The 13,815-nt window shown below is 40.0% G+C and overlaps 1 protein-coding gene across 4 annotated transcripts in view; it reads right to left on the bottom strand.

Moving 5' to 3' along the window:
• Nucleotides 1-399: 399 nt before the first annotated feature.
• LOC114881303 (dystroglycan 1) overlaps nucleotides 400-13,815 on the bottom strand; it is a 104,210-nt gene continuing 90,794 nt past the window's right edge. For 3 of the 4 annotated variants that reach the window (XM_046288990.1, XM_046288989.1, XM_046288991.1), the window contains 13 exons: nucleotides 12,919-13,128; nucleotides 11,588-11,716; nucleotides 8,820-8,945; nucleotides 8,357-8,728; nucleotides 8,192-8,278; nucleotides 7,283-7,759; nucleotides 6,339-6,838; nucleotides 6,075-6,270; nucleotides 5,839-6,000; nucleotides 5,511-5,747; nucleotides 5,253-5,442; nucleotides 4,500-5,180; nucleotides 400-4,150 (listed from right to left, as the gene is read on the bottom strand). In XM_046288990.1, coding sequence (XP_046144946.1) covers nucleotides 3,927-4,150; nucleotides 4,500-5,180; nucleotides 5,253-5,442; nucleotides 5,511-5,747; nucleotides 5,839-6,000; nucleotides 6,075-6,270; nucleotides 6,339-6,838; nucleotides 7,283-7,759; nucleotides 8,192-8,278; nucleotides 8,357-8,728; nucleotides 8,820-8,945; nucleotides 11,588-11,716; nucleotides 12,919-13,128 — 3,591 coding nt within the window. In that variant the 3' untranslated portion in view covers nucleotides 400-3,926. The remainder of the gene's footprint in view (nucleotides 4,151-4,499; nucleotides 5,181-5,252; nucleotides 5,443-5,510; nucleotides 5,748-5,838; nucleotides 6,001-6,074; nucleotides 6,271-6,338; nucleotides 6,839-7,282; nucleotides 7,760-8,191; nucleotides 8,279-8,356; nucleotides 8,729-8,819; nucleotides 8,946-11,587; nucleotides 11,717-12,918; nucleotides 13,129-13,815) is intronic. The other variant, XM_046288992.1, reaches the window with a different exon arrangement.

Below are 13,815 nucleotides of genomic sequence, written 5' to 3'. Positions count from 1 at the left end.
ATCAAATTTTTATTTCATCTAAAAGTGGTTAGATTAAACTCAAATAAATGGAGTTCCACTTTATTCCCAAAGCAATAACCTCGCTCACGCGTCCAAGAACGACCCCACGTTATCCTAAAATGGCTTTATTAACTCTTAACTTTACACGTGTTTAATATGTAGTACTCCTTACCCACAATCTGTGTACGTGTTCGTGTGTGTTATTACTTGAATGCATCCTCGTTCGTCGACGACACCACTCAAAAGGATGATTCGCTAATGTGACATAACCTCCTTGATCCCTTAAATAAAAATGATGGAAGAATTAACGTTTCCCTTTTAATTCGAGAACGAAAACGCGACGAGTTCCTTTCGTCCGGTCCCGTCGAGACGTCTCATCGGTCAAAAATAACTTGCAAATTCCCAGTCAAATACGTATTATTCTTAATATGTATATACCATTTTCTTTAAGTGTACAAGAAATTCCTTACACGCGATGGAACTTATTTTTCCTTTCGTTCTTTGGGGATCAATCGAACCTACACGATTACACACACTCCTCTCATAGTTTCGTTTGTTCCTTGCTTTTTCTTTCTCCTTTGTACAAAATACTTTCGAACCACTTTCAACCATGAAAAAAAAAAAGAAAAAAAGAAGAAACAATATCCTTGGTTCGAAATCGACCCCCCTCATTCACGCGGCTCTAACACTTTACCACGTAGAGTGTATATATCTTATAAATATTGTACATAATTATCGCGTCCGTCACATTAACACAATTGCAACGGACGAGAGCGATGATATGATTAGAAGCATGATATGAAGGGTGTTCTTGCTTATCGCAGGTCATCGAAGGTTCGAAACGAGCCTTAAATGGTATCACAGAACTCCACTTATTCGAATGAAATTAATTGGACCTGTTCCTGGAACTATTATTGAGAATTCACGATTTTTTGGTACAGTTAGGTGATTAGGGTAATAGGAGCGCGATGAAATCCACTTTTATACAAAGAGATCATTTTTCGAGGGAGAAATCAATCAGTCTTGTCGATTGACAAATAAATGGAGTTCTATTTTGTATACCTCAATTCGTCGAGCTTCGGCCAGCTTAATAAATTTCTCCTCTATAGGGAAAGCCAGCACCGGATTAAGGGGAGGTTTAAGGGAAGCTACAGCCCTGGGCCCCCTTATAAACTTTCCTTTCGTGCCCTGTTCCCTTTAATTTCATTTAGAATGAATTTCAATTTTTAAACCAAGTTTATCAACCAAAGGGAGATCCTCGGTACCCTAGAAACCTTAATCCGGTCCTGGGGAAAGCATGAGAAATTTTCCTAAATATCCATTCAATTTCCTTGAACAGCGAACAACGCCAAACACGTGATACAAAAATAGAAAACACACCAGAGAGTTTCGTGTGATTATCGCTAACCATTCGAATATCAGTTTAATATCTCCTTTCTTTTCTTTCTTTTTTTTTTTTTCTTAAAGCAACTTTTGTTTCGTACAAGACCTGCGATAAACAGGGCGCAATGAAAAAGGGATTCGAGCAGTCGCGTGTGTTAGTATACTTAAATCTTCTACTTTATAAAGACGTGAATTAATAGTAATATATAATATATATATATATATATATATATATATATATATTATATCGTAATTTTTAGCTTGCATACGAAACATCCGTTTATCATTCTACATATACAATTATCATCATCAGCAGTGGCATCATAATCATTCACACGTGATTCATTTAGGAGTTACCCCAAATTTGAGGATTCGTTAACGCTGTCCCTTTTTCGTCAAGGTGGATACGAAACGGAGCCATCAAATTCGAGGTACGCGAAAAGGTATCATTTTCTTTTTTTTATTTTCGTCGTCTCTCGTTCTTTTCCACTCTCGTGTCTTCCTCTTTTAAAAAATATCAGGAAAGCATCGAGGTGTCGAAGAAACAGCATTCGCGCCTGTGTACCCGCATCCCATATCTAAAAAAATCATTTTCTTCATCATCGTTTCATTCTTTTTTTCAAGAATTTTGCAACAGAGCAAAATTTGAGGGACTTTATCCGAATCATTTTGATTTATAAAATGTACGCACCGCGCACAGGGTACGGGTGTCACGCTTTTGTATACATTAAAAGTAGATCTCGTTACTTTCTTCCTTATCCTTTCCATTGTTTTCCACTTTGCTTTAAATAGTTAGTACTTTTTGGCTTGGTAACTATGTAAAATCTAAATTAAATTACCTCCCGACGGGTTTAAAATCGTTGAGATACGTAAGGCTTGCATTTTCTCACCGTATAACCATGGATAGTAGAAAAATCTGAATCGGGCCGTTATAAAAATCAGAGGAATCGATTGTGCGTGAAATAAAATTAGAGAGATAAATGAACAGTAAAGCTTCCTGTACAGTGTGCATTAATAATAGAAATTAGAAGGTAAATGCTATAACATGGATCTGGGGCATCGTTTTAAACAACGTCGACTTAAAATTACTGCAGCAGACTGTCTATCGAACGACAAATAGGTAATATACATATTTATATTATATATTTTGTATATATTATCATTAGTTATCCTTTTACTCTGCATGGCCTACAGCGCCAATGGAAGCATTTTGCTGTCACTTTGCAAATGGCATCGCGCGAACGGATATATTCGATTAAGTTACGGTTTAAAAAAATTCTCAGTTCTCTTCTTTTCATTTTTTAAGTCTGACAACTGATCGTCGGATGGGCCAGTTCGTGATTCCTTTGTTCATTCACGCCTTCCATAAACGTTTCCTTCATTTTATACGACAACGTACACTCAGTCCCATCGAAGTTGTCGCAGTGAAGTTGGCGCACTAACGCATTCACGCCGCGCCCCACCTATCGGCTCACCGACGCGGCGTAAATGTGTTTCTGCGCCAACTTCAATGGGACTGAGTGTACAAAAAAAAAAAAATAAAAAAAAATTGAGTAATTGGCGGTGATGAAAACTGCCTCGCCCGACGACGAGTTCACGTTATATTCATCATGTGGCAGTGTTATACGATGTAAGTAGGTACGTTTGTACGATAAGAAGATTCGTTAAGTCGATAGTCCTTGATACTTGCGAGACCGTTTGAACAGTAAACTGCTGTTAAGTCTTTAGTAGAACCATTAAATAGTACATGTTTCTTTCTTTTTCTTATTTTTTCGTTCACAGCATTCGATACTCTTATTGCTTAAAAAATGGCACTGATTACTGAAACATTAACGAGTATCGTTTGCTGTACACCGAACTTCGTTATATCGCCGAATAAAATTACTTCGCCCTAACGACGCTGGTTCTACAGTTTCGTAAACCTAAAACCTAAAATATCCGCAATATACCCGGTCGGAGTAAGTGAATCCTTCCTCTCTACAGTTTGAATTCGTTACGAAAGGCAACGCGTGATTTGTAATCCCGTACACTCCCTAGAAAAAGTTTTCCCATGAAATATAAGACGGTTGATAAAAGTACATCGTGGATAGAAGTAAAAAAAAAAAAAAAAATACGAAACCGCGAGAACGAACAACACCCTCGCGGTTTAATTCCCCCCCAGACTTCATCTCTTAAATACGTTACACCGCGGATAAATAGCGACGAATGAGTATAATAATATGTATATTATTACAAAGTAAGTAAACATGGGCGCGATTTGGCGAACTCTCGCGAATCAATTCTTTCAGGTTTTTGTTTTTTTGTGGTTTTTTTTTGTTTTTTGTTTTTTTTCTTTTTACTTACGCGATATCGATTGAATCTCGGACCAACGGAAAGCCTTACTTAAGATTGCTGTATACGTTCAGAGATCCGCCACAATTGTCGACGTTGTTACCGACGTACTGTGGTTTCTTCTGATAGTTGGTTTGGTTTTGCGCGTGTATTGGGGAGTCTCCGAGCATCGCTAGCATATATTTGCGCGTGGGCGAATGAACTGTATTTTGTTAGGGAGGTACGTATGGGGGTGGTTTTCTGTACGTCGGGGTGGGCTTCGGACGATTTTGACGATTGGTATCGCGATTCGTGGCGAACGGTGGCGGCGGTTGATACGGTTCTTCGGAATTCTCCTTCGGCAGCATCGGTACGTCCGCGCCGTCCTCGGTTTTCTGATACTCCGGAGGTGGTAGCGGTGGTTTTTCTTCCTTCAGAATGACGGGTGATTTGTTACCTGTAAGATAAATATTACACGATACACCGAACAGGTTAGAGAAGCTATATGTACAGTGGTTCGCAAAACAGAATATCTCATTTGAAATTGGACCAAAAGACTTGAGGTTTCACAATAAGTTATAAAAATTAATTTACTAACGAAGATATGTGCTTTTGCTTTTTTAAAAAAATAGTGATTGGTAATTCTTTAAAATATCAAAAGCACATATCTTAGTAAATTAATTTTTATGGCTTCTCAAAAAGCCTCAAGTCATTTGGTCCAATTTTAAATGAGGTATTCTGTTTTCAACGGTGTGCGAATACTTTTGCGTCCGACTGTATTTACATACACAACGTATCCTTCTTACCTGGGTCTGGTTTCTCGTCGAGTTCGTCTTGGAATATAACCGGAATTCCTTTGCTACGAAAACTCTGTCTCTCGTCGTCTTGCTCGCTGACGCTCATCTTCCCGCTACGCCTTCGTCTGTACAGCACGCAAGCGATTATACCGGCCAGAATGAGCATCACGGCGATTATTATAGCCGGCAGGACGAACGTGATGAGATAGTCATCGTGGAACGTTCCGACCGGTGTGGAATCGTCCACCGGAGGAACGTAGTTGTCAGGCGAATGCATGTCTGTTAGTTCACCGAGACAGATTCCCATCGGTATCACCGTGATCTGTTTCACGGGGAATTTCGAGCCCATCACTTCTAGGACTTCGTCCGTGACGGATCGACGATCGTTGTCGCTCTTGACGAGGACCGATCGCAATCTGCTCACTTCTTCGTGCGCGCAATATGAGGTAGGCAAGGTTCTATTGTGCCAAGTAATCACTGTGCTACCGTTTGATATACTGTGCAATGAGATCGCGTTAGTGTCTCTGTCCTCGTAGAGATCGCGTAACTTTTCGATGAAGTTCCGCTTCTGAAGGGCGGAATGCGCGAACGACTCGTAAGGTATATCCAATGTCATCGAGAACTCGACCGTGTGCTGCGTGAATGGAGCGGGATGAACGACAACGACTAGGCCATCGGTAGCACTTGCACCTGTAAATATATTTCGTCTGAAATTTTACCGTTTAAATAATTTTTATTAAGAAATCACTGATTTCAAGTTACCCTCTTTATCAGTGACGACCAACTGATACTCTTTGCGCCCAACGTCGCTGCGCATTGGTACTCCATAGAATTCTTGGTTCTTGCTATCGAATTGTAACCATTCATGGGGAGGAATAGGCTTGCGTTCGATGGTCAATAGATTCATCTGCATGTTGCGAGCAGAACCATCTTCCGCATCGTAGAAAGTATCCTAAAGACGATCAACGTGTCGTAAATCCTGGTATAAATATTTTCAAATGAAACAAGTTGTACACGTACCTCTGGCACTTTAAACACAAGCAACTGACCAACGGTGGCATTGACTAGATCCACCTGGTTCCTTGGCAATGGTGGGAAGTTTGATTTAGGCTCTTGAGTGGAAACTCTTGGTGTCTCTGGACGAGTCATGTCCTCGCACTGTCCAATACCTTGATACACTACTCGTTTCACTCTGATTTCGGGCTGAAGGACTTCCCTTAACGAAGGGCTAGGATCACCGTTTCTATCGATCAGCACCTGATCAAAATTATATAACAATAGTTAGACTATTCAGAAGAAATTGTATCTTTAATAATAATAATAATAATCAGGTGCATTAGGTTCGTACATGCAGTAGATCATTAATGTATTCCTTGGGACACTCGCTGCTTCTAGGTAGACTATCATTGGTCCAAGTAAAGATTGCTTGATCGTGATCAACATCGATCGATCGAACGGTAATGTGCCTGGTGTCGCTATCTCCGTATAATTCGGCTAACCTTCGAATTACCTAGGATCATTAGAATATATTAAATAGCAGAGTAGCACTAATAGATCCGAAGAATACGTAAACAACAGTAGTACCTTTAGCTCCCAGTCAACTTCCGTTGGAAACTCGGAACGCTTGTCGATCCTCAGATAAATACTGAACTCGTGATTGACACTGCGACTAAGTTTGTGTTGCTGTACATGAACATCTAGTTGATCAGTCACGTTCGATCCCTCGCTATCGGTAGCTACCAGCTCGTACATCCAGGTAGATATATCATTCTCCAACGGTCTGTTAAACGAGATCAGATTAGAAAGGAAATATAAAAGGAAATAAAAGGAGAATGGATCGATACTTACAATCCATAAACCTCTTGTGTGCGTTGATTGAACTGAAGCCAATGGGTGGTCTTCAGCGGTGCACCTTGCAAATACAAACTGAGCTTCAAGTTTCTCGTGTCACCATCCTCAGGATCGCTGAATGTATTCGGTGGTATGATGTAGCTTAACGGTTTACCAGCGGTCACCGGTATCTTCTTCAATCTCCTATCGCGCGTAGGTGGGAAGTTGTGAACACCATACTCTACGTTCTCCGTAACACTGAGCGGTTCGATGGTGGTTGTTGTTGTGGTGGTGGTGGTCGTTGGCGGAGAGGTAGTGGTCGTGATAGTGGTTGTTGTTGGAGCCATGGTGGTTGTAGTGGTAGTGGTGGTCGGTGATGTTCTCATTTCTGTTGTCATGGGTGTTGTGCTGGTAATTGGGGCGGGTGTGGTGGTTGTGAACATTGTAGTAACGTTCGGAGGTATGGTGGTAAATACTAGAATGGTGGGTTGTTTCGTCGTGGGCGACTGTTCCGTTGGCTGAAGGGAAAAATAATATATTTCAATGAAAACAGAAAATTAACTGGATACCACGCGGAATCTCATCGTCGATAAAGAAAGGGACATTGAGATCACGACGATTGCAAAATGCATCAAGAATCGTGCGCAATATTTGCGTCTCCTCTGACAACAAGTATCGGCAGGTCCAGGATTCTTCCCTCTCTCTTCCAGCAGCAACCACCATAAACGCTATAAGCAATGCTCAACCGTCCTGACATAGCGTGCAGCCTAAATAACTAACGAGAAAAGCGTAAGACACAAGGTCCGCACGATTCTTGAAGCATGTACAACCGGTTATTATTATAAGAAGGCAACAGCTTTGAACTGACACAATGACCTATCACAGTTTGCGGACTATAAAGCGAAAGACTATCGCATGAACTATCATACAAATGAGAGAAGCTCGAAGCATCGAAGCATTACCTCGGCCACGGTGGCATTAACAATACCAGCGGTGACATCCGTTTCCGTTCGGTCGAAGATAACGTTGCTCCTGGACGTTGTTCCAGCGGTGCTAGAATGAGGAACGATTACCGAAGCAAGGGTGGTAATGAATTCTGGTATTATGGTGGTAACGGATGACACGTTTAGAGATTCGTTCTCCGTGTATCTGGTGTTCTTCGTCGTTTCTTCGGTGATCTCCGGTTTCTCCGGTGATTCGGTCGACGGAGCGACAGTGATCGGTACAACGGCACTGATCGTCGTTGTATCTGCTGCTGTTGTTGTCGTTGTTGTGCTAGTTGTACTACTTGTGGCCGTTGACGGTGGTTGTTGGATTATTGTTGATGTTGTTGTCGGTGCTGTTGTTGTTGATGTTGTTGTTGTTGTCGAGCTAGTCGTCGCGGTGGTGGTGGTTGTAGTTGTTGATGGTGGTGGTGATGTAAGTTCAGTGGTTGTTGTCTGCGAAATCGTTAGTAAGATGCGATGTACGGGCACGAGAAACATGGTTAGTTACGTTACGAAGGTAGGCGAAGAAGATTGTGTGTACGCAAACAGTTAGAAAGAGAATCGGTCTCCAGGCTTTCGTTTTCCTTTAAGACAGATACAGCGCTTCTATACATCGATCGATAGGCCGCGTAAGCGGCACGAAAATGGCATTGTGTCGGCATCGAACACGCAAATACCCATAGCTAGACTAACAAAGTATCTGAAGCGCAACGATTCCCTTAAGCGATTGGCGTGGCGAATGAAGGACAGAAATAAGAATCTTCAACGAAAGCCGGTTATATAGCAAAACGTTCTTTCTTTTCTTCCTATTATCTGCTCATCTCTTTTATCACTTATCTCTTGGGCAACCACAACGCACGCGGCTCCAACATTGCTGATACTTACGTTTGACGACGTCTCAGCGACAGTTTTGTTCTCTCCAACGTTCCCTTCGTTTTCACCAGTGATTACATCCTTGTCTATCTGATCCGTCTAAGAAACACAACAGCCGTGACATTGAACTACACGTAAAGATCAAGTACCTTTTCATCAAAGTAACATGGAACTTACGTTCCGATCGATGGTTCCTTCACCGTGATGATGTCTATGAGGATGTTCCAGCCCAATGTTTCCTCTGGCGAAGTTAGTTTCCGGCATGATGGTTGGCTGCACTTGCGAGTCCTCGCCATCCTCGCCGTACTCCTCGCCATCCTCGTACTGGTCATCGTAATCATCGTCGTAACCATTGTAATCATCAGTATTACCATAGTTCCCTGAACCAGCCTCCCGCCGGTTTCTCAATAACAAACTAGCCTCGGTCTTCACGCGCCATAATAAAACAGGTAGCTGCATAACTTCTGCCAGAGTGCCATCCTTGGCTTGTTCCCGCAACCGTTTCACCAGGTCCGTCTGATGCTTCCATAAGTGACCGTCGCAGCCGACCTGTGAAAATTTTCATGTCGTCAAAACTTATTGATTTTTCTTTTTTTCTTTTTAGCTATTCGATCGAGATTCAGAATTAATTAAATCTCACCTGCCACTGAATCGCGGTTAGATGTTTCTCTTTGCGGTGTTTCACGTTTCCAGGCCCGCTGAGGATCACAGATGAGTCGGTGTTCGAGTTTTCCTTGCCGCTCTGCGGGTGCATCGTGAACGAGCTCTGAAATTCAAATTAACGCGAACGGATCAAGGAAACGAGCTCCTGCTTCTCTGAATAGTGTGTAAAAGGAAACGTAAGCAAGTTCCCGGGGATATATCGGTGTTCCAGATTGGATCGAAGGTTTTAATCACGCGGAAAATAGAGTTTCTTCTTTTCAGAGAAAAGGAAAAACAAATTCCTCGTTATTCAGCGAGGTCGTAATTAAATCATCTCGACGGAGGGGATTAAATTTACGTAATCGAATCGATTATTCCGATGAAACGAGCCGTTAGACGGTGCAATTTCCTGGTGATTCTGCTTCGAAACTTTCCGTGATATTTTTAGTCGAACGTGCTTCTGTTTATAGCTAAAGTTAAGATTAGGCAGCCATCGATAACTATTAACGTTGTATTTCTTGAAATAAAGTTTAGCCCTTCGTTTACTTCAACTGTTAATATAATTAATAATAAAGTAGAGAGAAGTTTAATCGAGGAAAATAGTAGAAACCGTCGAGGACTAGTGTTCTAATTTCGAGTGCGAGGAAAAGTAACGCTGAGTCGGAGAAGAAGATCTGATAAAGTTCGCCGAGCGAATGCGAGAGCTGCTCCTTTACGAGAGGGAACTTTATAACGTTAGAACGGGGCCGCTGGCATGGAATAGAAGATGCATCGCGAGCTCGACATAATACAGAAAATTTTTCATCTTTAATAGTATCCTGGACGAGGAAGAACTTCTCTACGTACCGGTGAGCATAAATTGGACGCCTTTGAGCGAGCCATTGTTCCTTTTTTCCTCTTTAACCCCCGACGCTCCAGAGAATTCTTAATTAATTTAATCGCAACGCCACGGGCAAAGCAACACGTTATTCTCCACGACGTTCATTATTTCACTTGTTGACGCGTCAGGATTTTTCATTTTATTTCTCATCGGGAACGCGAAGCACATGCTTACTTCGTCCGTTGATTTTTATTTTTATTTTTTTTTTAATCTGTCTTTTTCGTTTGTTTGAAAAATAAAATCAGAAATTTCATTCCTTGCATTGGGTGAAAGTACAATATGGTAAAGGATTCTCTTAAAATATTTGATAAAATGATGAGTGTCTTTGATGTCGCGTCTTTAGTTAGGCCACTCTAGAATTTTGAAAAAACCGAAATATTTTTTTTGCTTAAAAGGTACCTTAACACGTTGAGTGTCGTGGGGGTCACCGGTGACCGGCATTGCAAATTACACGCACTCCAATAATTAAAAGGAAACGATAGCAAAATATTATTTTCAATAATATGGTTATTATACTAATAATGTAAAGTATCATATTAAAAGCTTGACATTTGAAATTTGAAAATTAATTATTCCTATTCTTAATAATTAGAGCTTTAATACGTCTCGTAACAAATGCCCATTTTCACTGCGGCAGTCAACGTGTTAATGTCTTAAAAATGATATGGCAAAAGATTATGGGTAGGAAAAATCTCTAAGTACTCAAACTTCGAATTCTGTCGCATTTTTCAAATTAGACGGACTCATAAATCAAACAGATCATCACCAATCGATTTCAAAATTTAACAGTATATTCAAAACTAAATTCTCTACCAAACTACGTAGGATTTTTTCATTATGTTGCATAGTTCTTTTGTTATAAATAATTTTCTGGCGATTTTTTCTTGAAATTTTACATTTTCTCTTAAAACATACGGCATTTCTGCAAGAATCAATATATCAAAAAAATCCTACGTAGTTCGGTAGCTGTTCTCATATGTAATTGAAAATATTTTGCTTTTTTATCCTAAGTTAAAAATTGCAAGAGCTACTGGTCCGTTTAGCCCTACAAGAAAGAGGCGTCATCGAAAGAATGCTCCAGAGCCCATATTTTCACTTGAATCACTATACAAAAATTAATGGGGAAACTTCCGAAAGGCCCCATCACCCTAGGACAACCAAACTGCGGATTTATAGTAATTGAGGGACGAGAAATCGAATGAGACCATTTTCAGAACTAGCAAATAAACCGTTCTCGAGATATACAGGGTATTCTAAAAGTGCGGAAACCCCCTATTATCTTGATAAGAACGCATTTTCACGGAAAATGACTAACCTAACCTAGGTTTGGGTTAGGAAAATGACTAACCTAACCTAGGTTGGGGTTAGGGTTAGGAAAATGACTAACCTAACCTAGGTTTGGGTTAGGGTTAGGAAAATGACTAACCTAACCTAGGTTGGGGTTAGGGTTAGGAAAATGACTAACCTAACCTAGGTTAGGGTTGGGGTTAGGAAAATGACTAACCTAACCTAGGTTAGGGTTAGGTTAGGGTTAGTCATTTTGCGTGGAAATGCGTTCTTATCAAGATAATAGGGGGTTTCCGCACTTTTAGAATACCCTGTATATCTCGAGAACGGATTATTTGCCAGTTCTGAAAATGGTCTCATTCGATTTCTCGTCCCTCAATTACTATAAATCCGAAGTTTGGTTGTCCTGGGGTGATGGGGCCTTTCGGAAGTATACCCAAATTAATTTTTAAAGTTTATTAGTTGTAAAATAATTTGGATTTATTCCATCATTTAAAAAAAAAATTCCCAAAATATGCCTATTTTTTCTTGCTCTAGAGTGGCCTAACCCCTTAAATGTTTCCTTATTTTTAGCAATGCAAAATGTTACAATGTCGTACCAAATGAAGTCCCAAAAACCCTGCAAGGTTATCGATGGTGTTGACTCTTATAGCCGGCGAAAGGTTATCGAACTTCGTGTCCAGCAGTATGGTCAGCAGAGTTTGCTCTTCTCCTTCGTTGCAATGCGTCTGAAAATCAAACAGTCCTATTTCAATCAAACGAATAGTGCGCGAAACGCGAATTAAGGGCTGGCTGACGCACACGGTGACTATCAATTGGCATCAATCAACAGCGTCTAGCAAAGTAATTTCTTTACGAGATTTAAACGTGACATATGTAAGCACCGCCCACTCGCCAAGAGATAGGACGCGGTGTCAACATAAAATAATTTTTTACGTAGAATTTGAGTAATTTATCGCTTCGTCTGCCTCGATCGATTTCCAGCAGATGGAAATTCTTTAAACTGTTGAATCTTTCATATTTCTTTCTTCTTTTTTAATTTTTCATTGCAACCAGAAATGGTTTCACGAATCCAGTCAGCCAGTTTGATCACAGTTGACGGAATGGTTTATCGCTAAATTCGCTTGGCTAACCGAACCCGTTAATGAAGTGGTAAATCAATTAATTTGTTAATCAGTTTAATCGCGGGGTTTCTACCTGCGACACAATGCTCGAGTTGACCATTCGAATCGAATCCAGCCGATTTTCGGAAGGCTTGATAATTAATTAATCCACGCTCGTTAAATTGTTTCATGAAATTACAATCTTGTTTATCTTCTGCCACAACCAACGACAGGTTAATCGGTCACGTTACACTTAATGTAAATCACTTTTTCAGCTGTTTAAATCAGCAACTTTCACCTAAAACAGTGGACTTGTCATTGAATAAAAATAGTTTGCATTCTATTAGATGGATGTTGAAATAAACGTCAGATTTAAAAGTTATATATGCGTTGGGTCGACTTAGTGAAGATTGTAAATTTAAATTAGTATTTAAAAGATTCTATATAGTTTTATTTATTTTTAAAATGTTTGTATTCCCTAGATATAATTTCTCTTGTTTGTTAATTCTTTTGTTTAAAGCTCTTCTTGCTTCCGAAGTATGAAGACGTGTTTTCTCTGATTTCTGATTCTAATATATTTATCCTTTTGTATTGTGTTTAATACTGTGAAAATAAATGAAATTAACTTCAATGGAAAAGTATGAAAATTCGCCAACAGGTTACAACAAATCCCAACGATTAATCGTCGAAAAGGTAGACTTTGTTGAAAGTAACCTGTTGTTCGGGCCAGGAAATCCTTGAACCAGTGCCAACGGAGTGTTTCCATAGTTAACGATAAGTTTGGCAACGGAAACCGAGCCAGGTATATGTACAAGGAGCTCTCTCACCTTTCCATCTCTATGCTTCAATTCCTCGTGTTTCTCAGGAACCACTTGGACGATGAACAGGTCCTTCGCGGTGTCACCGTGTTTTCCGATCGCCTTCACGCTCAAGTGATGGCTACCCGCATCCTTCTTCGATGGGACACCCATCAGTGTCGAGGCCGCGTCGTCCCAGTACAACCACCGTGGCAGCTCGTTTCCATTCGCGTCGAATACCTGTTGTTCAGAAACATTTCAACCTTTATACTATCATGAATCTTTGAAAATTTTATTTAAATAATATTGATTAACCCTTTAAGGGGCTATACCAGTGTAACACTTTTGAAAAATCGATTTTTTTTGTATATTTTGAAAGTTTATACTCTCTAGAATATCATATTAAAATTTTAAGGTCGAATCTTAAATAGTTTAGGAATGGCAGCGTTCTAAAGAATAAGAGTTTTTCTCAAAAGGATATTTGTCAAAGGGTATAGCAGGATAAAATGGTCAAAAGTGCCCTTGAGCCGATTTTTTTCGGCAATGCACCATTTTATAGCTTATAATAAAAAACCATTGTACACCAAGTTTCAACCCTGTATCTCAACTGGGAGGGTAGTTACAGGGTGAGAAAGAAAAAATGGTTTTTGCCATATTTTCCGTATTTAATGGCATTCAAAAAATCTGAAAAAATTCTGGAATATTCTAGCCATGTTTCTTTATGATTGTGAATTTTTTCAGATTTTTCGGTTGCAAATCCTAGACGTGAAAAATCAAAAACGCAAAAAAAAAGTCGAAAAATTGAGATTTCGGGTAGAAACTTTCAAAACACTAGATTTTTACTTTCACAGTAATTACATATTAGCATGACTGGTGTCCTCAATTTTTTTCAGATTTTTAAGTGTGGTGCGCCGTGTTTAAAAAAAT

Source organism: Osmia bicornis, chromosome 15, assembly GCF_907164935.1.
Source record: "Osmia bicornis bicornis chromosome 15, iOsmBic2.1, whole genome shotgun sequence".
Classification (NCBI taxonomy): Eukaryota; Metazoa; Arthropoda; class Insecta; order Hymenoptera; family Megachilidae; genus Osmia; species Osmia bicornis.
Note: the sequence above shows the minus strand (reverse complement) of the source record. Positions and strands in the feature narration are given on the sequence as shown.